At 51.9% G+C, this 21025-nt stretch overlaps 8 protein-coding genes across 11 annotated transcripts; 4 read left to right on the top strand and 4 right to left on the bottom strand.

Annotated features, from left to right (window-relative positions):
• Positions 1–238: 238 nt before the first annotated feature.
• Positions 239–1039, top strand: H257_06182 (hypothetical protein). The gene is made up of 5 exons (XM_009831319.1): positions 239–319; positions 370–513; positions 561–626; positions 675–816; positions 857–1039. Exons 1-5 carry the CDS (start codon positions 245–247, stop codon positions 973–975), a joined length of 546 nt encoding a protein of 181 aa, XP_009829621.1. The 5' UTR covers positions 239–244; the 3' UTR covers positions 976–1039.
• On the bottom strand, positions 413–2859 carry H257_06183 (hypothetical protein). The gene is made up of 8 exons (XM_009831320.1): positions 2798–2859; positions 2616–2741; positions 2275–2556; positions 1833–2230; positions 1731–1782; positions 1391–1495; positions 1218–1340; positions 413–1168 (listed from the first exon to the last, which is right to left on the bottom strand). Exons 1-8 carry the CDS (start codon positions 2849–2851, stop codon positions 1040–1042), a joined length of 1269 nt encoding a protein of 422 aa, XP_009829622.1. The 5' UTR covers positions 2852–2859; the 3' UTR covers positions 413–1039.
• A 75-nt stretch (positions 2860–2934) lies between these two features.
• Positions 2935–4084, top strand: H257_06184 (the record flags this gene model as incomplete). Of its 2 annotated transcripts, XM_009831321.1 has the most annotated exons (3): positions 2935–3634; positions 3684–3739; positions 3801–4084. In XM_009831321.1, 3 exons carry the CDS (start codon positions 2935–2937, stop codon positions 4059–4061), a joined length of 1017 nt encoding a protein of 338 aa, XP_009829623.1. In that variant the 3' UTR covers positions 4062–4084. The 2 variants fall into 2 exon arrangements, with proteins under 2 accessions (XP_009829623.1, XP_009829624.1); XM_009831322.1 differs by having other exon boundaries at positions 3684–4084.
• H257_06185 (hypothetical protein) lies at positions 4079–6874 on the bottom strand. Of its 3 annotated transcripts, XM_009831323.1 has the most exons (9): positions 6696–6874; positions 6536–6642; positions 6222–6486; positions 6014–6163; positions 5717–5959; positions 5336–5659; positions 5020–5295; positions 4416–4699; positions 4080–4360 (listed from the first exon to the last, which is right to left on the bottom strand). In XM_009831323.1, the coding sequence occupies exons 1-9, from the start codon at positions 6840–6842 to the stop codon at positions 4111–4113; spliced, it is 2046 nt and encodes a 681-aa protein (XP_009829625.1). In that variant the 5' UTR covers positions 6843–6874; the 3' UTR covers positions 4080–4110. The 3 variants fall into 3 exon arrangements, with proteins under 3 accessions (XP_009829627.1, XP_009829625.1, XP_009829626.1); XM_009831325.1 differs by having other exon boundaries at positions 4079–4360; positions 5020–5659; XM_009831324.1 differs by having other exon boundaries at positions 4080–4699.
• Positions 6875–8195: 1321 nt separating this feature from the next.
• Positions 8196–8909, bottom strand: H257_06186 (hypothetical protein). The gene is made up of 2 exons (XM_009831326.1): positions 8266–8909; positions 8196–8219 (listed from the first exon to the last, which is right to left on the bottom strand). The coding sequence occupies exon 1, from the start codon at positions 8697–8699 to the stop codon at positions 8391–8393; it is 309 nt and encodes a 102-aa protein (XP_009829628.1). The 5' UTR covers positions 8700–8909; the 3' UTR covers positions 8196–8219; positions 8266–8390.
• A 365-nt stretch (positions 8910–9274) lies between these two features.
• On the bottom strand, positions 9275–10827 carry H257_06187 (biotin synthase). The gene is made up of 4 exons (XM_009831327.1): positions 10694–10827; positions 10146–10622; positions 9882–10065; positions 9275–9811 (listed from the first exon to the last, which is right to left on the bottom strand). The coding sequence occupies exons 1-4, from the start codon at positions 10796–10798 to the stop codon at positions 9441–9443; spliced, it is 1137 nt and encodes a 378-aa protein (XP_009829629.1). The 5' UTR covers positions 10799–10827; the 3' UTR covers positions 9275–9440.
• An 858-nt stretch (positions 10828–11685) lies between these two features.
• H257_06188 (hypothetical protein) lies at positions 11686–16430 on the top strand (the record flags this gene model as incomplete). Its single annotated transcript, XM_009831328.1, has 21 exons — positions 11686–11777; positions 11829–12123; positions 12172–12352; positions 12400–12587; positions 12642–12860; positions 12916–12941; positions 13002–13227; positions 13278–13373; positions 13437–13736; positions 13825–13933; positions 13978–14135; positions 14256–14507; positions 14558–14869; positions 14933–14965; positions 15022–15126; positions 15196–15375; positions 15435–15501; positions 15566–15678; positions 15725–15778; positions 15872–16038; positions 16124–16430. 21 exons carry the CDS (start codon positions 11686–11688, stop codon positions 16428–16430), a joined length of 3480 nt encoding a protein of 1159 aa, XP_009829630.1.
• A 2456-nt stretch (positions 16431–18886) lies between these two features.
• Positions 18887–20006, top strand: H257_06189 (hypothetical protein). Its single transcript, XM_009831329.1, has 4 exons — positions 18887–19083; positions 19146–19275; positions 19335–19429; positions 19480–20006. The coding sequence occupies exons 1-4, from the start codon at positions 18923–18925 to the stop codon at positions 19919–19921; spliced, it is 828 nt and encodes a 275-aa protein (XP_009829631.1). The 5' UTR covers positions 18887–18922; the 3' UTR covers positions 19922–20006.
• Positions 20007–21025: the final 1019 nt, after the last annotated feature.

Here is a 21025-nt window from a genome sequence, read left to right on the forward strand (position 1 = left end):
TGGAGTCGCAAGGGTGTATATGTATTGCGCAGTACTATACAATCGTACTACAGTATGGAGTAGTTACTGGTTGTAGCATACCTCATGGTGCTGAGCACATTTCCAGTTTGCTGGGATTGGTACCGCTGTTTTATTGGCTAAAATATCATTTATGAAATCGAATTGTGCATGTGATTGGCAGGTTAGGATTCTCAGTTTCATTACCATTTTAACCAATCAAACAACGTTCATATTTGTCAACACCATGACAGCAGCATCGACGACAGATCAAGACCAGGACCTGAAGCATGTCCTCAACCTGCTTTTGATTGCCAATGGAGTATGTGACGTGACGACCTACATGACAATGCACGATGACAATGTCGGTAGGCGCTGTCGACTTTCATCTTCTTGAACAGCATCTTCGTCCTCAACGACGCGGGCGGGCTCAACGAGTTCCTAAGCAGTGCCACGTATATGACGTACATCTTCGCTGCCATCATCATGCTCAACCGCAATCCTTCGGCCTTTTCAGTACACTCGTCCTTTCCAATCAAGCTCTCATCCGTGTATGCATTCAGATTGGCATGCTGCTCGGGTCGTCTGTGGTCTTGGCGGTGCTGGCCTTCATGAACACACTCTACTGGGTCCTCCTTCCCCCTCCCCCCATTTGCAACCTCCCATACTCTCAATAGGTGGTTGCTTCCTCGAACATCGACGACCATCCCGTGGCGGCGGGATTTGCAGCCGCCTTCAACTTTATATTCTTCGGCGTCGAAGCGTCGTTTATCGTGTTGCTGTATCGTTCAAAGCACACCATGATTGAAACCTACTCCGGTACTCTCGCCGGCATGTGTCCTTCCTCATGCATGTCTAGCCTACGACTACATCCCCGACACCCATGCCGCCGCCGCCGTGCTGTCCTGCTCCCACTGCGAAGGCGACGACACGTTCTCGTACCAGTCGACGGCTGCTGCACCAACAGCCGACATTTAAGTTCAACCGACATGAACTACTAGTAGTAAAGTTATAAAACTGCGACGACGTTCAATCATCATCATCAGTGCCCCCCCCCTCCGTCTCTAGCCAACACCATGTCGATGGTGCTGTGCACCCAAGGCTGCGCGTACAGGTTGGAGTCATGCAAGTGCGCTGGTACGGGCGTCGCCTGTGTGGCCATCGACAGAATCTAGCCCCAAGCACTCGTCATGTAAGTACTTGGAGAAGACGTCACTCACCTGGTTGTCCGTGTCTTGGGACTCCACGACCTTGGTCATAAACCCCGACGGGTCGGTTGCAAACTGGTGCATCCACTCTCGTGTCGCCACGTGGCCGTTGATGCGATGCACGACGTCGGCCATCTATTAGTTTTGACAGGTTTTTTACACCAAGTTGCTCTAGAACGACGTACTTGGTGCTCGAGCAAGTCGAGTTCAGGCTTGGTACGTTTGCGATGGGCGGCAAGGCCAGCCAACGCACGCTTTTGAGCGTGCAGCAACGTTTCCTGGGCTTGTACCTAGTAATAATATTAATTATCAAAAGAATGGCAACATACCAGCCAAAAAAGGCCAACAAATATTATAATATATATATTATAATATCATATATATATATATTATAATATTTGTTGGCCTTTTTTGGCTGGTATGTAAAAAGGCCAACAAATATTACAAACATGCAAAATACATATATACATATATATATAAATTGAAACCGTAACAACACACATATCATCATCATTGGTCGCCCACCTCGATGCTAAAGTATTTGGTGTCCAAACACACTTGGGTTGTATCTTCCAACCTATGCCCATCACGATCATCACGAGAGATGTCATTATGGCGGGGGGTTACTGGAGGGTAAAGTCTATGACAGTGGGGCCGACGGGGGTGAGTTTTGTCTGCAGCGAGCCCATGATCGCATGGATGGGCTGCTCGTGGCACTCAAAGACGCGCTGGAGGACTTCATCATGGGAAATGACGCGGCAGTCGTCCGTCTTCATCAGGTCCTTCTCCTTGATGTACTGCCACAACGCGAACGAGATGTCGGCCTTGACAAACGTGTCGTCGGGGCCGCAGTTGGGCGTCAAGTAGGGCGAAATCGCATTGAACAGGTCCGGCGACAGCGCAAAGCGCTCGGGGCTTTGGTTTCGAAGCAGCTGCAGCCGCAACCGGTGGGTTTGGAATCCCTTTTTGCCCGGTCGGGAGATGGAAAACCCATCCGAGTCGTCCCCAGAGCGAAAACTCGACCACTACCCCATGCATGAGCATGCGCTAGGAATGTGGAACTGTGTACCTCGATGGGATTGCTGCCTGGGTAAAGCTGGTCGTCCAAGTCCAAGATGGCCTTGCGAAAGAAATGCGAGAACTTCTTCGCGGTGGATTGGCATGCAGCGTTCTTGTTCCCGTCTATGATGGTGCCCTCGACGCGGAAGGTCCATTCGCCGTCGTCCAACAGCTCGGATCGGTGCACTTGGTCCGCATGCCCTTCGCTCGGAGCCGCATGGACCTCGCCTTCCAACTTCACAGACGGAACGAACGAGTAATAGAACGACACTTTCAGTGTTTTTCGGATCATCTGCATCGGGTCAAGATGAATGGAAGCCATGGTCGGAGGGAGTACATAGGCAGGCTCACCTTGGGAGGGGCCTGGATGAGCATGTCGAGCTGTCTAACGTGGCGTTCAATCGTCGAATCTAATTTCGCCTCCAGTGCCTTCAATTGCTTATGGGACGCGTATTGGTCCGGGTCAATGGTCTCCACCTAGCGCATGAAGGGAGGGTACGTCAAAGGAGTCCATGACCGAAGACACTCGGCACCTCTGCATGGAGAAGCTCGACCGCTTTCCGCTTGGATGCTGCCGGTTCTGTCATGCTTTGAGAATATTGTTGATTGGCTACCTGTTATTAAATGATACAGGTATTCTATAATTCCTGTAGCATATTATAGTTCTGCCATGACAAGAGTTGAGTGCTTTGGCGGGTATGGCTCGTTTGGGGAAATGGAGCACTTCGAGGCAGACGACCGGGAGGACATCGTCGCCATCGCCGGAGGGCATGTAGCGACATACGCAGCAACGAAGACAATGCTATTGGGATGGGGGACGGGACTTCACGGCGAGAGCCTCAGCCCGCTCACGTCTCGATGGTCGCTGTCGGTGCGAAGTATTGCCTGCGGTGGGTCGCATGTGCTTCTGTGCACAACAACAGGAGAGTGTCTTTGGTGGGGCGATCAGTTCAATACCAACGCCACTCAACCAAAACCTGTTGTCTTTCCTTCCCCAGATGTCTTCGTGACCCAAGTAGCTGCCGGCGAAGCACACTCCCTCGCCCTGGATGCCGCCACCGGGCGAGTGTTCAGTTGGGGGTCGAATGCGTTTGGCCAGTGCAGTGTCACCAAGGATGAAGCCATCGTCACTGGGGTGCCTGTGCCCCAAAGTCGGTTCATTGCCGCAGGGGCCCACCACAGCGCCGTGATCTCATGCGATGGGCATTTGTACACGTTTGGGTGGGGACTGTACCATCAATTGGGGCACGGAACCACCAACAACGTCTTCACCCCGACGCGCGTCCGCAGTTTGGAAGGCGTCGGACAACTGCAGCGCAACCACTTCACAGGACTCGCCCGAGTCGCTTGTGGGGCGTGGCACACGGCAGGTAGGCCCTTGCTCCTTTCAAAGATCATGACAAAACCATGTGGTTGTAGCTCTCACTACGACCGGCGATGTGTACACGTGGGGCTGGGGCCAGCACGGCCAACTCGTACGCGATCTGTTTTTCCCATTCTCCGTACTTCGAAGTAATTGGCATGTGTTGTTTGCAGGGCCATGCGACACTGGCTAGCCAAGCGTTTCCAACACTGCTGGATGTGGACTACACTGTCGCAGACGTTAGCTGCGGCACTCGACACACGACAGTGCGCACGGTGGACGGCGCCGTCCACCGGTGGGGCTTCACAGGTCCATCGCGTCGGATCGTCGCGGGCCAAAGCGCCAACGCAAACTCAACCCATGTCCAAGTTAAGGCAGAACCATGCCACCGTATCGCATCTGGCGCGTACCACGACGTGCTCGTAATAACTTAAAAAAGACCAACCACACAAACCAGTCAACCTCTGCGAAGTTAGTTAATGTCTAGTCGGTCGACTCATCAACGTCTTCCGCCGCCGCCGCTTCGTCCTCCTCTTCTTCGTTGGACGTGGCCTTGTTCTGGTCGCCTTTGGCATCGGTCTTGGGAAACTTTGCCAGCGTTTCACGTGCAAACTCGTCGTCGTACAATCCCAGCGCTTTCAACGTCGACGTGAGCGCAAACCCGTCCGGCTTGGCGGCCATGACGTTGATCGTGTTTCGACCTCGCCACACGACCAGGTTGAGCAGCAGTTGTCTACATACACATTCGCGCATCACACTCCATCAACAAGTTAGAGGCAATGTCCTACTCTGGGATCGTCAGGGCCACGCCGTCGTCCCGCGTCAGCGTGCACGCATAACTGCCGAGGGGCGCGGCCTTGAATACGGCCGCGAGGTCGGCGCTGAGGTCGTCAAACTGCAGCAAGTCGCCCCGGCGGTCGAGGAAGTACTGAAAGTCGCGGTTGCCCACGGTGAGCTTTCGCACGTTCATGTGGGGCAGCGCAATGTGCGCCCCCGACTGAGTCAACCGGTAGGTGCTTTCGCCAATGCCCACGTCATGGCGTTCAAACACTTTGATGCCAGTGTACACGACCTACAGGTAAAGTCGACAATCAATTGAGATGCCCAATATATGCATGAATCGAAACAACATAGATGAATGAATACATTTATATAACATAATAGATGAAGAATAAATTCATACAATATGAAACATCAATTTATACAAAAACGATGAATACTCATTTCGCCTAAAAAGTTTGCCAATTTTGGGTAAGGTTGAAATCACCACGAAATCGAGCAAAGCAGTTTTATTGGATAAAAAGAATGCAAAAATATCTGATTGGCTCAAACAGATGAAAACACACAATATAGGTTAAAGATGCATGAGGTTAGTTTCTGTGGAATGCCTACCTTCATATCGAGGGCTTTCATGGCCGGCAGCAGCTCCGTGGCCACAGACGACGTGACAAAGTTGACCGTGCGCCCTGTATCCGACCGCGTAAACAGCTGACTGGCCTCAAAGCCCGCGTCCAGCTCGTACGTCGACTGAATCGACTTGAATTCGGTGAACGGGAGGTACTCTTCGCCGTGTTTCTTTCCCTTGGGCTGCTGGCCCCGGGCGTTGGCGTCTTCGGGCGGGGTCTCCCCCACCTTTTCGACCAGTACGATGAAGAAGCCTCCCGTGTTCTACTCCCAAGTCAGAACAAATCCCTTGTCGTGGTCGTACTTCGTCGTGGGGCACACAGCGCATGCACCTGTCCAAGTGGAATGCTTCGGCCTCGGCAGCCGATGGCGGGAACACCGAGCCCGGGAGGGTCTTGTACTTGCCCTTGGCCGCCTCCGCCGCCTCGTCAAACACTGGCGTCTCCACCATGTCGTAATCGTACACCTTCCAGGTCGAAATCCCCGGGCGGCGCTTGAGCTTGGGCAGGATCGCCGACACGTCCAGGAGCCGCAGCGATCCGTTGGACCACCGAAGCAGCTCCGCGACCACCGCCTCGTTCTCCACGGGGTTGAACGAGCACGTGGAGTAGCACATGCGCCCCCCAACCTACGACAAGAAACGACGTCAGCGGAGCTAGGGCATGAACTGACGTATGGGGCCGACCTTGAGAAGCGTGGCGCCGTGCTTGACGATGGACAGCTGCAGCGGATGCAGCGACAGTCCGTTGCGGACATGCCACTTTTGCCAGATCATGGGGTTCTTGCGCATGGTGCCGTCGCCGCTGCACGGGGCGTCGCACAGGATCCGGTCAAAGAAGCCCTGCTTATTGTCGGAGCTGCTCAGCAGCGGAAACTTCTGCGCTTCGTGGCACGTGATCACCAAGGCTGGAGACCCCACTCGCTTGGTCTAATGCCGACGTCGTCATGAGTTTCCTAAACGAGAAGGCGAGAAACGACGTACTTGATGGGTCAGCATGTACGCGCGCTTGATGTCAATGTCGTTGGCGACGATCAACCCCGTGGGCATCTTGCCCGTCTTGCTTTCGTCGTCATGCAGAGATTCCAACAATTGGGAAGTCTTGGACCCTGGCGCCGCGCACATGTCGAGCACCTGCGCACGCGATGACATATCACGGCAAGCAAGTGGGAGGATGGAGGGCATAGCTTACCTTGTGGTGGGATTCCACGCCCAAGACGAGCGGGGGGATCATGCTCACCGCTTCTTGGCGGGTAATGTCGCCTGAGTCGGACAAGTTGACCAACCACTTTTGAAACTCGCTCAACAGCGCCAACTTTTTGATCTTGCGACGTTCGACACTCCATTGGAATCCCTTGCCTTCGGGGTACCATGGCATGGTGCTGATCGGCGCCACCTTTTCGCCGTCGATTTCCAAATCTTCGTACTTGAAATCCGTGGCAATGCGCTCCTTGATCCTACACATCCATCATAACGTGTCCTCGTGTGCGTTTTCGCTACACGTACTTGTCTTCGTATGCACACGAGTTGTTGATGCGGAATGTCGTTGGCAATGGGAGAGACAAGTGCTTCAAGAAGGCGTCCCATTCCTCCGTTCCAACAATCTCTTGTTCCTGGAGCGGTTGGCATCAGTGTGGCGGATGTGTCCGTCGCGATGTGGACGTACCGCGTAGTACTTCTCAAAGTGCTCGTTCTTGTACACCCATTCACCAAAGCCAGCTTCGCGGTCGCCGTCGCGTTCGTTCCTGGACTTCTTGTTCCATGTGTTCTCGCCCTTTTGGCCCTTGCGCTTGCGAAAGTTGCGCTTCCCCATTCTTATCTTACCCCGACTTTCACCGAAAATGCAATTGCTCGTCCAGTTGTCCAATTATTCTCCTTTATCCGGAATGCCGGATACAGATGACCGCCATTCCGATTCCTCATTGCTGAGTGACGATCGCGAATTGCAAAGGTCGCGTTTATGGGCGCTGGGGGTTGTACGTGTGTTACTCGTCCACTGACCACTGTGGTCACTCGGATACATTTCAAACACTTCAGTCACTACAACCATTTACAACGCCAGGGAGGGATATTGCATTCAAAGTGGTGGAATTACTTCCCGGTCATTTGTAGTAGCACAGTCGTGGTGGCCGACTTGTATTTATCACGCCTGTAACTTGGCTGTCGTGTCCCAGTGACCTGTGCCACCTACGCACATTCAGGAAACTCCTACGAACTTCAATGACGACATGAGAATACATTGGGGGTCGCATGTGCCAAGTGAATATGCGATAGATAAAATGACGTTCGTCACCTTGAGTTTTATCGCATATTAACTTGGCACACGCGACGGTCATACACTATCGCAGATTAGCTTGGCACATGCCTCCCCCAATGTATACACATACATACATACTACTAGTAGTACAGTAGTATATGAACTGGTCATTTCTATTGGCATGTCGCCATGACACCGATGTACTAGTACTACCGGTACGTGGTACATGGTACCGTGAATTGGGAGATAACTAGACAACCGTTTGTGGTGGGTCTTTTCTGTAGTTCTAGTGCGATATCATCTTTGGCAAGGTCGGTTGTCGAAAGATATCAAACTAATCGCGACCAGTATAACGTTATGGCCACAGATCTGAAACGGTCAAGAGACCATGTACGCTACGATTGGTTGAAATTCTCCCATATTCCACGAATCCCATCACTGTTTTTCCTTTCACCGTGGCATGGATGTCCGATATCCCACTCTTTTTGGCCAATCCAACGTGTACAGTTTCAATCCGAAACCACAAGTTTAACGTTCCGGCAAGAACAAGGCCCATGCCAAACCAAAGTTGGTGATTGCCGTTTCACCCTCATCGTACAAGGATTCGATTCAGCATTCCGCTGCGCACGAACGTTGGCCGGTTGTACATATATACTGACCGTAGCTGTATCACTAGTCAGTGTTTCTACCGCCACGGATATACACTAATACATTACCAAGAGGACTGCACACAGGAATCGTAAGGAAAGGCTTGAACATGATTGTCGAACCTCGTTTTTACCAGCACCTTGAAAAACGTAGGTATTTCAACCTGCCATTCCGCATGTGCACATTAGGCATCAAGATGTCGCGGCGATTGGAACATCCGCCATGTCGTTTCGACGCGCCACTTGAAAATGCCTAATTAGGGTGATCTTTTGCCCTTCAAAAGTCCTAATTAGCCAATCAACCGGATGTTACATTCATGTCCGAAACGTACAGAGGCGCGTGAAGAAATCGCCGGTTGCACACGGTTGCGTCAGTCGAATCGTTCCAGCGAATAAGGCGACGGCTGACGACACACCGCCACCTTCAAGTCGAGTGGCAGCAAGTTGACACGGTTGCTCATTTCACATTCTTCAACCAAGTGCCGACGCCGATGGTTGACATCGCCCCGCAGTTCCAGTTCCTCACACAAGACCTGTCCAAGTCCCAATTGGCCGTGACGTCCCCCGCCAAGGACGCGCTGTGGCTCCGCGGCCAACCGGCACAAGTCCAATGGGACGCAGTAAACTTGGCAGCGGACCAAGTGCGAATAGTGCTGCTGCAAACCAGCTCCATTGCCAACCAGACTGGCGCGTACACGATGGTGGCCGAGTGTACGTCCAACAACGGCGTGTTCGAGTACCGCAAGGTGCCATGGGGCCTGTGCATGGACAACGACTACTTTATCCGCGTCATGTCGTTGGACGGCCAGCACTTCGTCGACGGGGATTGTTTCTCCATCAGCGTATAACTTATCGAGTCGCGCACAGCTATGTATGGCGCATGTATCATTAATTTAATAGAGTTCTCCTTCGAAGAATGAACTATTCGAACATTTCCAAAGCTCGACCCTTCTTCCGCCCAACTGTCACGACATATATCCTTCTGTCATGCATAGTACAAAAACGAGCGCATTACGATGCGCCATGGTGAAGCATATGCACCCGCGACAACTGTCTGCTGCGGCCCGTAGCATGCATTGTCCACAGATTGGAGCCACGCTAATCATCGGGTCTTGCTTGCCTCGTGGTTGTCGCATCTACACGTATCTCATGTGTTGTCTGGGGGGTTGTCGCATCTACATGTATCTTGTCAAGAGGGACGAGGGATGTCCTCTTGTTGCATCGACATCGAATGGAGAATTCCATCGATCGGCGCGCCGGTGTTCTCTGCTGCCACGTTCATGATGAAATCAGTCTCAGGATTCTCATGTTGAATGAAGAACCAACACTCCAAGTTGAAGTTGCAGCGTTGACATCTCCAATACTGTAAATGGATGGATGGGGTCATTGTTCAATTATTTCGATGCCCAGCAAGTACCGTAGGATTGTCATTGCATCATCATGCGGACCAACATGATGGACAAGGAGATGGTTCGTGGAGGGTCTACTACATTACGTTGAGGCATATTTACATGGACGCGACTTGAGGTTCGGCGGCGGCGTCGTCGCTGCGTGAATGGGTCACCTTGACCACATACGGCGTCTTCTTGGACGCGACATGCGACGGCTTGCCCACGAGTCCAAGGTCCGTGAACAACGCGTTGTCCTTTTCGAAGGCCGGGTTCGCGGTCGTGAGAAGCGTGTCCCCGTTGAAGATCGAGTTCGCGCCAGCCATGAAAAGCAGTCCTTGTTCAGCGTCCGAGAACGACATGCGACCGGCACTCAATCGGACCATTGTCTTGGGCATCAAAATGCGCGCCGTTGCGATGGTGCGCGCCATGTCGAACGCGGTCACGGGCGGCAAGTCCTCCGAGGCCAACGGCGTGCCCACCACAGACACTACACAACACCACCGCGGTAAGAACGTCGAACTTGGTCAATATACAAAGAGAGCACGACTATTTCGTACCCAAGGCATTGACTGGCACGGATTCAGGATGTTCTTCCATCGTCGCCAACGTGTGCAACAACGCGACGCGATCATGTTCCTTTTCGCCGATTCCCAAAATGCCGCCGCAGCACACGGAAATGCCCGCCTTGCGCACATTCGCGATCGTGTTCAATCGATCATCGTACGTGCGTGTGGAAATGACCTATGGATGAATGAGCATGATGTTGCAGCAGGGTCAGCTATAGGGTAATGCATCATTCAGGAACAGGGTAATGGCCATACATTGGGGTAATGCTCCCGGCTTGTGTCCAAGTTGTGGTTGTACGCAGCCAAGCCCGCTTCCTTGAGCTGCACAGCTTGCTCTTCCGTCAACATGCCCAATGTACAGCACACTTCCATTCCCATGCTGTTCACTTCGCGCACCATCGTCAACACGTCATTGAACGCGTTCTTTTTGCCCACTTCGCGCCACGCAGATCCCATGCAAAAGCGCGTGCTGCCCGCCTTTTTCGCGCGCGCGGCCATTTCAAGCACTTCGTCCACCTTCTTGCGGGGTTCGGGCTTCACGAACGTCTTGTGCTTGACTGATTGAGAGCAGTATTTGCAATCTTCCGTGCATCCACCTGTCTTGATCGACAACAACGTGCATTGTTGGACTTCGCGGGGGTCGAAGTGGATGCGATGCACAGTCGCCGCTTGATACACGAGTTCCAACAAAGGTTGTTCGTAAATTCGCTTCACTTCTTCTCGTGACCAATCCTGTGAAGAAACGATGGTGAGCGTCCACGTAGCCTGCATCCACGTCGATATAGAGGAGGTGCATGTCGTACAGTTCGGAGTTCGGACGATACACCGTTCAACGACAGCGATGCAGAGGACGCGCATCGTGCGGCTTGTGGTCGAAGGAGGGCGCGGGAGACTTGACGGGCGAGCATGTCTGCGGGTGCCGGTGGAAGTTGTGGAATGGCACTTGTGGGCGGCGGAGGGATTTGGCACAAATATGGATGTAGGCAACTGACAGTTGATTATATAAGCAAAATAGATGTTGCGTTTTGTATTGCCTGTTTTATCAATACAAAAAAGAATATATTGAGTATGCCGTCTGTTTGCTATTTCCGTGTGTATTTTATGTGCCATTGGTCGGATCCCTGCGCTGCGATTGGCCAGTGTCGATTGAACAATCTGCTGACGCAGGGCGGTATTTACCTCTACTTGTTTTTTTAATTTTGCTTGGAAATGTATGGGGCTTTGGCACGGAGCGTGATCTTGACTTTAAAATTACTTGGTTTGTGAGGCGCTGGTTGAATGGATTGGCCGCCCTGTGTTGAATGTGCCATCGGCCCGTCGAATTTATACTGCCAAAGCGTCAGATATGTAGTATGTATGGGGGTCGCAATATATGGATCAAATTTCGGCCTAACGTTATGGCTTTACTTTGCACCTCTGGCGAGAAAGCGGCTACAGTACGCCTCCCTCACATTTCCCCCGCATGACAGTCAAAATCAAGGCGAGCTGCCACTGGCAATTGCATCTGCGATGTTGACAAGATCGGCATTGCTGTATGTGGAATGCACGCCTTCCATTTCAATGGGATGTGTACCGGTGGCCTTAGGACCATGAGTCGTGGATAGCATGCAGAGGGGAGCTCGCTTAGGCTACAAGTCTCCATTGCTGTGGTGTTGCATGGTTGTGTTGTTGGTTGTGGTGACCTCACGGTGACGTCACACTTGTTTTGGTGATTACCCTACGGTGAATGGACCGATGTTGTTGAGCAATCATTATCCGGTATTCCGGATACAGAGCACACGCTGTTCACATCACGATGACCAGCAACGGGATGGCCGCCGACAGCGTGGGAATCGAATGGTTCTGCAGCCAACATACAGATGGCTTCAGCGGCGTGATTAAGTCTACGTATGATCGACAAGCGTTTTATTGTATGAGATATTGAACATCCTGATGTAGACCAGAAGACTTTCAAGTCCGAGAAGTGAGCATGGACGGGGAGATCGTCGACCTTCCATCGGACCGCCGACAAGAGGGCCACATAGCGCCTTCCCCGCCATTGTCCCAACCAAAACCAACGATTTATGTGGCCGTTCACGAGCCGAGCGAAGGATGGGAGGCCTTCTTGGCCTCGAAGCTGAGTCCCGACGTTATTCAAACCATCGCCAATATCATGTTGGAGACGGTCGAGGAAGTCGACGTGCCGGCGCCAGCAGACCTAAGTGACAAAGTCCACTTGCTTCACGCGATTCAGGTTATCTCGTACGCCTTTCTCCATCACGCTCTAACGAAAGGTAAGTAGCATCGCTTCCCTGGGGTCCAGAGCAACAACGCCAAGGACGCGGCGACTGGTCAAGTCTCAATCAAACTGTCGCTCGACCCTGTGTACCGTAAACTTCGGCGTGGCGGCGTGGACGTCGACGACTGCAGCGTCATCCTCTCGTTTCTCCTTCGCGGTCCCATGGACGCAAAGGCCGAGGCCGGCACGTCTCCGTCCCATCTCTTTCGCTCATCTAACCACAGCTCGTAGGCGCGGCGCTTGGCGGCGGCAAGTCCAAAGATCAGCGCACCCTCGTACATCGCGCCGTGTCGTCCGCCAGCAACTGTTTGGTGTCGAAAACCTCCGACACTGGCGGGGTCCACGTGTACTTTTCGCCCAAAACGCTGCTGCGACGAAAGCGCAAACTCGACACGTATCTTTTGTTTACGTTGAAAAAGGCAATCCCTCTGTCACATATATCACTTTGGCTGGATATAACTGAGTGTATGTAGACCAACATGGACCATTTCACGGCGCTAGACGTGCTGGCGCGGGCGTGTCACGCGTCCGTGTCTGACTTCTCCATCGCTGGCACCAAGGACAAGCGAGCCGTGACGTACCAGCATGTCGTGCCCAAGAACGTGTCGCATGAGGTATTGACAAGCGTCCAAGACAAGCTCGAGGTACAGGGCCTCCAAGTCGGCGCCTTGCGCTACGTCGAACGACCTCTGGTACATAATCATCAACCGACTGTGCGTACCACGTTGACATCTGCCGCTGACGTAGGCGTTGGGGCAATCTCGAGGCAATCGGTTCGTTTATCGTGTTGTCATATCCACCACTGACTATTGTTGGTTGCGGGATTGAAATAGGTTTACGATTCGCATTCGACAAGCTCACGTGTCTCGGCAGGAGGTGGACAAGGCGATAGCGAGCGTACGTTCACACGGATGCATCAACTACTTTGGACATCAACGGGTTGGCGACCCCGCCGCCGTGCCCATCCGGAGCCACCACATTGGCCGCGCCATGCTGCAGCAAGACTGGCCCGAGGCCCTTCGCCTGCTCTTTTCGCAAACCCAAGCGCAGGATTTGAATGTAACATGTGCATCGACACTACTACACTTCACTAACTTCGTCTCGTCTAGTTGGCGGCCAAGCAAGCTTTTCTCGACACTCGCAACATTGCCCAGGCGCTCAAGGACTTGCCCCCCAAGTGTGTGAACGAGCGCACAGTGTTGATGGTAATTCACTCTGCCATATCTAGCGATGCCGTGCTTCTTCATAACCAATGATTCGGTGTACAGGGACTCAGGCGCCACGGACACTCCGACGTCAAGAAAGCGATGCTGCAGATCCCATATCACCGCCGAGTCTTGTACTTGCATGCGTACCAGAGTGTCTTGTTCAACCTCATGGCGACCTATCGCGTCCAAACCCATGGGGCGGCGGTGATGCGCGGGGACCTTGTGCTGGACTCCACCACCGGCGCCGTCCGAGTGGTCGGCGACCATCCGGACGTGGAGGCGTTGACAGACGTCGTGCTGCCATTGGTCGGCACCAAAGTGCAATTTCCCGCCAACGACGTTGGGGCAAAGTACATGGAGGTTGGTTGGGCGATGCCCCATGGATATATCATTTTCGAATTGAGTGGTTTTTTGTATATTCATAAACTGTTACTTGTCAATCCGGTAGTTGCTGCGGGACGAACGGGTGGACCCGGCGACGTGGAGCCAAGACGCGACGGTGAAGGGCGCGTACAGACATCTCATTTGCCGGCCGTCGGATCTGGCCTGGGATATGGGTACAACTCGGAAAATTGTGGCTTTGTGACGATGTTATGCCTAGACGAGGCCACCGCGAATGTCGTGGCTGTGTCCATGCAACTGCCCCCGGGCTCCTTTGCCACGATCGTTCTTCGAGAAATCATGAAGCAGCACCCCCACGAGACGCCCAACACCGCTCCTCCAAATGTCGATATGACGGATGTGCTGCTTGATTTGGAAGTAGTAGACCCATAGGATAACCCTACCTAATCCAAGGCCATGCTAAATTTAGACGACTCAAACTCAGTACATTTTACGATTTGTGTGACGTTGCATATATATATATATATAGTCATGAAGCGGGCGCTGGTGCGACACCAGGACGAGTCCACGTACGAGCGGCGGCCGCATCTAGTCGTGTCCCTAGAGAACCAGTGCGTCGAGTACACCCCTCGCACCTTGGCCAAGACGAGGAACGAGCTCGTGGCGCTACGTCAGCGCGTGGTGGCGTTAGAGTTGCTTCTGGCGGCCCATCCCCCAGATCTAGACGACCGAGTTCTGTTGAAACAACCCGCAAAGTTGCTGCCTCCGCTAGCCGAACCCACGACCACCGTAAGCATGCCGCCATCGCTCGTTGTAATCGCCTCACTGGCATTGGCTAGCACCTCGCTCAATCGTCTTCGTTGACTCAGTTGCCACCTCCAGTTCAAGCCCAACCCGCGTTTACACTCAGTCGACAAGCGTCCGCCCCGGCGTTGCTCCCCCTGCAACCCCTCATTCCCGTGTCCGTCCGTCCTGTCGACAAGGCATCGGAGTTGGCTGCAAAGTCTGTAGAAACGCTAAGGGAAGTTCGCATGTCGACCAAATTCATAGCCGACCAAGACGGGTCGCTGGTCGTGGCCGTGTCGAAACGAAGTCGTTTGTACGAGATCATCCAACGCGTGACCAACCGCGTCCAAATCAACGACGAGCAGGTCGGTACACATCCATATGCAACAGGCAAATTGACGATAACAACAACGGTGGTGACGTGGCAGATCCTCCGGCTGAAAAAGATGGTGGACGCAGAGGTATGTATGTGCCTAGTTCGTGGCACCACCGGTCCACTCTTCACTGTTCAAGCTAGTTTGGCGATGTCATTGCAGTGTTGGAAGCCGTGGATGCCGAAGTAAACGCCCACGTGGTGACGGAGAAGCTCCACCACTTGATCCAAACGGGGTCGCCCTCCAAGGTAAGCCCCCCCCAGACAAACCCCCAAGACAGAACCCCCCCCCGCCGTTATTTGATTTTGCGTGGTTAGTTTTATGCGCAAGGCTCGCCGCCCAAGTTTAAACCGTCCGACGTGCCGTACCCGCTGACCAAGATCGCGCACTGTTTGTCGTCGTTGCCGGTGAGCCAAGAAGTAGTCGTGCTCGTGTCCAGCGGCGCATACAACCCCGTGCACATGCTGCACATCCGGGCGTTTTACGTCGCCCGCCAGGTCTGTCCAAGCCCCTTTTATAAGCGTTTTCTCACAAAGTAAGGCCTGGTTGTGTATAGCATATCGAAGCCAACTACAAATACCCCGTCGTGGGAGGCATCATCTCGCCATGCCACGACACTTATGGTATACTGCATCCACTTGAACCCTTGGTTGATGGATGGATCGAGTAGCGACTGACTTGCGATAGTGCGAACCAAAAACCGCCGGACACCACGGGAAATGATTCCGAAAGCGCACCGACTGGCCATGTTGGAGGCAGCGACGGCGTCGTCGACGTGGATTGAAGTGGACAAGTGGGAGGTACATATGTCATTATTCGTAGACTTGTGTTCATTTTGGCAACTAGATCACCCGCCGCCGCGTGCTCGACTACCTCAGCACCCTCACCCACGTCCGCGAGGTACATAGGTCTTGGACACTCGACCTTGTATTTATTAAAAAAATATTTTTCTAAAAATTATTGAATATTTTATCACCATTTTTTCAAGTGTAGATTTGCGAGCACCAGTTCCCGCACTTCAAATTTCGCGTCGTGTATGTGTGTGGGGTCAACACGATCGTCAAGCTAAGCCACACGGCGTTGAAAGACGAAGGGTTTGGGGTCTTGGCTATTTGTCGCCCCAACCAAACGGACATGCTGCACAAACACCTCGGCGCCAAGTAGTGTACTTCTACATTCATATCCAATATCTATCTGAGTACTTCCATAGTTACACTTACATCTTTCTTTCCTTTTGTTGGCTAGATGGACCAAAACGGCGATTGTGGTCGAAGACGTAGGGGTACTCGCATGCGAATTGGAGCGCGCGACGAGCTTTCGCGTGCGCCAGGCCCTGATCCAGCGCCAAGGCAGCGACATCGCGCCCATGGTCGGCAAGTGCGTCGACGAGTACATGGCCCGGCACCGTATTGGCGACAAGATCGCCGGCCGCGAGCCGTGGACGTCGGGGGACCGGTTGTGGAGGACGCAGGACCTCCCCCACGTCGAATACATCGAGTCCGAAGCGATCCAAAGCAGGCATGCAGACAGCTTGGTAGATCGCATCGATTGATCCAGAGAGATGGTGGAACGTGGGGAGGCACTTAGACATTTCAACCAAGCCGCCACCAAATGATAGTATTTCGTTTGATTAATTATTTATATTTATAGGTATAATTAACACTAACGTTATACTTGAAAAATAAATACAACAAATGCATAATAAATAAATAACATGATTTTTGAATAGATTTTGTTTTTTATTTCTATTTATTTTAATTCGTGGCGTGGCCTTGGGTGAGTGAGTGTACGACCTTCGCGTACTACTTACTGTACAGTACAATCACGGCATCGAGGTCGTACACCAAATCTGCCGTCCAAGTGGTGGTTGTTCGATCTATAAAGCCTTGGCTGTTGTGGTGGTTGATTTAAGATTGAAAAGGACTGGTGGAACTTCCCGCGCGTGTGCAGTTGAGTTGTCGAACTGAAAGCGAAGTCAGAGTACAGCGATGCCATGTACTGTCGGCATTCGACGAGCGGCCGACTGTTTGGAGAGTACGCTGCGTGGAATGAAAACCAGCGCACGATGTTGACCTTTCGCCACTTGAACAACCGGACAACACTGTCGTCTGTTCGTAATACCAACCCATGATTTTGATTTTTAAATTATAATAGGCGTAAGAGCAACTGTATGCGAGTAGCAGATGGACTTGGACAACATATATAATTCATATAAGTGCAAAACAAATTACTGTGAATTCGGTACAAATTTCCAGACCCTGTTGAATCGAATCTCGCCGCCAAAATGAATCACGAATCGACGCTATTGGCTAATCCAATATTGAGTGGATTTGATTGGCTCTTATTGTGTGTATATTCAACCAATCAGGACTCCATAGCGATACAATGTTGATCAGAAAAACCACACGAATTTTGGAAGTTCGAATTCACAATAAGCAACGTTATTAGTACTTCGAGGTATTTTACTATTAGTGTATTGCGCTTTCCGGTTAACAGTAAACATGCCAATTGTGAGCCAGTGTGAAAATCACCAACAAACAGCCGCGATGAAATGATTGGGTAGAATTTCGACGATTTGAGCAGAAAATGGACATGCAACTCGATGCTGCTACAAACGCTGAGGGGATCGTCCATTTTACTCAGCTCGGGAAACTGCGTCATACTAGGGTAATTATAAACGGATGTTTGGCGAGGGATTTCCCACTTTATGTGGTGGGTCATTTCACCGATATTAACGGTATTTGGGTCTGGGCGATATCCCAGAACCGCCCGTGATATTTTGAGTAGAACACACAATACACCCCTGGATCTCACGCCGACACGAAGGATGTCAAGTGGTGGAGTAAGGTGATCGTCGTATTGTTGTGTGCGATGTGCCGAATGTATCGACACAATCAAAGTACTAGAATACAGAAGAATTTAGCCAATCAGATTCCTGGATATCATCGGTTCAACTAATAAACAGCCAATTACTACGTAGTAGTGTGCAAGTGAAATTTGTGTGACCGGCAGTTTTTACTGCTGGCCAAAATTCAGAACAAAAAACAGATCGATGGATTTGGCAAATCAGCACAAAAGTCCAAATTTTGGCTGACAAAATCAATACTACGGCGAGAGGTCAGAGTTAAGATTGACTGACACCAGGTAGCTTTAGTATACTTGTACATATGTACATGCGTCTTTAAGCTCAATATACAAGGCAAGCTACGGGACTATTGGATAGCGTTAACAGTAAGGTGGTGCGTGTCCTGTTAAGCCAACCTCTGCGGACATGCCTCGGTGACTCAAATGAGACTTGCAGTCGTCGGTCGTAGCAAGAGTGTCGTGATGCGCAAAACAACCACACGACATGCATAGCCACAGGTACTGCACTTGGTGGTCCCGTTTGGACGGGTTCAAGATGGCCATCTCTACGGTGGTGTTCATGTGAACGGAGGGCAGTAACTATTGCGCGAGCTCTTCAACCACATGTGGGTTTGTTCGTAGCGTGGCCCGAGTCTGTATCTGTTATTATTGACAGACACCATGCCTGTTCAAGATACGGCAGTTTCTTGTGGTGACCAGAATGTAGCTGTATGTTCTGTCAAGGCCAGGACAACGCATTGAACAGACAGCACACTCATCGGACTACTTACTGCTGATGTCTTCTAGGACGAGTCCGTGACGCGCCGCGCCATAGACTCCGGCGGTCTTGCTTGTGGATGTGCCACAATCATCGGCGCAACAGTTGGTTCCGATCATTCTGCGGCTTTTGATTGGCCAAGTGCAGAATTTTAGAAGTCCTAAGTTGAAGCAGGAATTGGACCAATGGCCTGCCGCGACAGCGAAGACGCGATAGTTACGAAAACAATCTCAAATTTATTTTTTCCAAAACATTGTCTTACAAATATCAAGTGGACTTGCGGACTTGGAATAAAAAGTACTCCACAAAAACTATTTTTGGCCACGAATAGAAAAAAAACCATTCTGCAAGTCGTTGGGGTTTCTCAATTCTTTCAACAACCAGTTGAGCATTTGGCGAGAACTGAGCAGAACCAACCAACCATGGGCAGCAACTCGTCGCGCAGCCGAAGCAGCAGTGGCGGCAGCAGTAGCAGCAGCAACAACAACGGCCATACGAGACGTCCTGTGCCCAAGAAGGCGCCGTTTTCCAAGAGCAAGGGAAGCCCAACATACGATGGCGAGCGCTTCACGCGACCTACGGGGTAACCAACGGCCACATCTCATACTTGATTCCTTCTAAGCTAAGCGTGCGATACGTGTGTAGATTGTACAAGTCATGCAGTTGGGAACATAAAACGGTGCGGAAGTTGGTGGCGGAGCGCAAGATTGCCCCTCGATACCCGGGCAGCGAAACTGCTAGTGCCGACTCTTATGAATGCCCCATTTGCTTCTTGGTGCGCCCTGTGCATGGAAATCGGACATGTCTAACCATCTCTGTGTGATGTGATTGTAGTATTACCCCAGCACGTTGAACCAAAGTAGTTGTTGCAAGGAAGCGATCTGTACGGAATGCTTGCTCCAAACCAAACCGCCCGCCAAATCCGTGTGGTATGTCATCGCCTCTTGATACTATGGTCGTCTAATCTTCTGGGGTGCAGCTGTCCTTTTTGCCATTCGGACAACTTTCGAACCAACTTTACGGTGGGGTCGGCAGGGACGCTGAAGAAGCCCATCATGCGATCGGACTCGGACTGCACGGAACTGAGCAGTCCAGAAGCCTCCATGTTACACGATGATGACATTGAAGTCCATTTCGCTTCTGTGGCCGACCGAATGAAGCTGCAAGAAGAAGTGTCGGCCCAAGTGGGCATCCCACGTCCTGCATCGTTGCCGAACCATCGATCGACCACGTACGAGGCGTTTCTGGCGGGGGACGACATGGACAACTCGACGTCGTGCCTGGAAGAGATGATGCTGCTGGAAGCAATCCGCAGATCGATGGCCGACTGCGGAGTGCAGCCGAAACACTGCGAGCGGCACACGATCGCCCATAGAAGCGACGACTTGACCCCATCGGCAGCACCTTCCGCCGCAAGTTGAACGTGGGGGAGGTCGCATGTTAGACGTGTGATTGTAGTGCGATAATATGTGCATATTTATGATTAACTTTTAACTCTTTCTGGACCAACATGCACTTTTGTCATGTCTTCCCTACTTTTTCCCGTCCCTCCCGTGTCAAAATTTACACTTGACTTTTATATACTACGTAGTAGGTAGTAATTTTTATCCGGACAATCTTGACAATCTCATTGGACAGTGAAGGCTCGCAACAATTTTTTAGCGTCGACAGTACCAATAATAATAGAAACGTGGTCGTGGAGGCCCCTTTGAGTCGTCTGTATACTCAGGTCTTATCAAAATATTTTGGCAGTTTCCCGCCGTTCACTCGTTTGACGAAACTCATGCACAAGGCACCGACAGGACTACCAACGCCACGGCGATTTCTACCAGCCCGGGTTCGAAAGCCCACAGGCTCAGCGAATGACCAGCTGGCGCTTCTGAATGTGATTCAGGCTCAAACGCGCATCCCGAATCTATCGCAACCACTTAGCTCACAGCCACGCCAACCAGCTCAGGGTACGAGGCTTCATGAACTATAAGACCCACATGCTCTTACATATGAGTTACAGCTGACGTTATATCCATTGCGTATTCGTCCTCGTCCACTGTGAGGACTACAAGTGGTGTAGCTGGCGAAGGACCGCCATGCGCTGTGTGCCTAGAAGTTGATATTGGCGTTACCAATGCATGCACGCATTGCCAATTACCTATGCATCACTTTTGCAGCCACGATATCGCACGCACCATTGCAGTGGAATCGACGCCACTAGAAGACTTCGGTGACATGGTATTCTGCTCTGCCGCGTGCTATGTGGCTGGAACTGGGGCGTCACACGTCACCGTCAATGGCTTTGCTTTTGCGTTGCCTGTGTTTCGTGCTCCGCGTGGTGGTCTACCAGTGTTGGGTCCAGCATTGCATCAGTCCTCGGGTGAAGGGCCATCACTGGATTCTCCCATTCCGCCAATGGAAGAAATACGTAAGGCGATGTCGAAGCGTCCTCCGCGTGATGGTCTTCCAGTCTTGGGTACATCATCATCAGTCCTCACGAGAAAGATTCTCACATGTTTTCACTACTGCACTAG

The sequence above is a fragment of the Aphanomyces astaci genome, assembly GCF_000520075.1.
Source record: "Aphanomyces astaci strain APO3 unplaced genomic scaffold supercont1.12, whole genome shotgun sequence".
Taxonomy (NCBI): Eukaryota; Oomycota; class Saprolegniomycetes; order Saprolegniales; family Verrucalvaceae; genus Aphanomyces; species Aphanomyces astaci.